At 38.6% G+C, this 850-nt stretch overlaps 1 protein-coding gene across 1 annotated transcript in view; it reads right to left on the reverse strand.

The window, feature by feature from the left end:
* Positions 1–850, reverse strand: part of LOC119592262 — a 71,284-nt gene that overhangs the window by 794 nt on the left and 69,640 nt on the right. The window contains 1 exon segment of the mRNA XM_037941090.1: positions 661–804. Within this exon segment, the coding sequence (XP_037797018.1) occupies positions 661–804 (144 nt within the window).

An 850-nucleotide genomic window follows, 5' to 3' on the forward strand; every position in this document is an offset into this window, starting at 1 on the left:
TTATCTGAATAGTTACAACTATAGCTACAATACTGCAGTACGGAAAATAAGATGAAAATATATAACCCTGGTTATTGCAAATTATTTGGCTTTCTTCATTTTAATAAACTCTTTATCACTCGAGTTATTTTATGATTAAACAATGAAGCGTTATTATCATCAATAAAGACTAAATTCCAAACGGAGATAGAAACTCTCCTATACGTTATGAACGCTTTACAGAGAGTATCCGAGAATCGTTGTATAAAAACGCAGGAAGCCACACCAGCACATTCCCAGGAGATGCACGCTCCTTCAGCGGTCTCACTTGTTTGTTTGATTTTTCTATTGCTTTTTCTAATTATGAAATTAATGTTTGAATAATCGTCAAAAGGTGTATAATGAATAACATCGAAACATAAAAAATGATACTATAAATGATGATTAAAACAGTTATCAACAACAAGAACGAACACACCGTATTGTTTAAAAAAGATGAAAGGAAGAAGAGAGAATATAATAGTTAAGCTCTGATGAATCATCGACATAATACTAGGCCCGAGACGGACTCCTTGTAACAAAAACGAGAGTTGGCATTTGAAAAGCATCGGGATCACTCAGAACCGCATCCGATATCGTTTTTTTGAATATCATTTGGATATTTATGCAACATGTAAGCACTTGTGAGCGTTTGACCTTTTTATCTTTCGCGAAGCCAAACTGGTTCGAGTCTTGCCCTGCGACCTTCGGGAAGGCCTGAAGGCGAAGGCGCACTGGAAACCCTTTCACCCCGTGGTCGTTGAGGATGGCTTCGGGGCTGTAGGACTGCGCCAGGTGAAGCAGTTATCGATCTTCAGGCTCTGGCACCAGG

The sequence above is a fragment of the Penaeus monodon genome, chromosome 30, assembly GCF_015228065.2.
Source record: "Penaeus monodon isolate SGIC_2016 chromosome 30, NSTDA_Pmon_1, whole genome shotgun sequence".
Taxonomy (NCBI): domain Eukaryota; kingdom Metazoa; phylum Arthropoda; class Malacostraca; order Decapoda; family Penaeidae; genus Penaeus; species Penaeus monodon.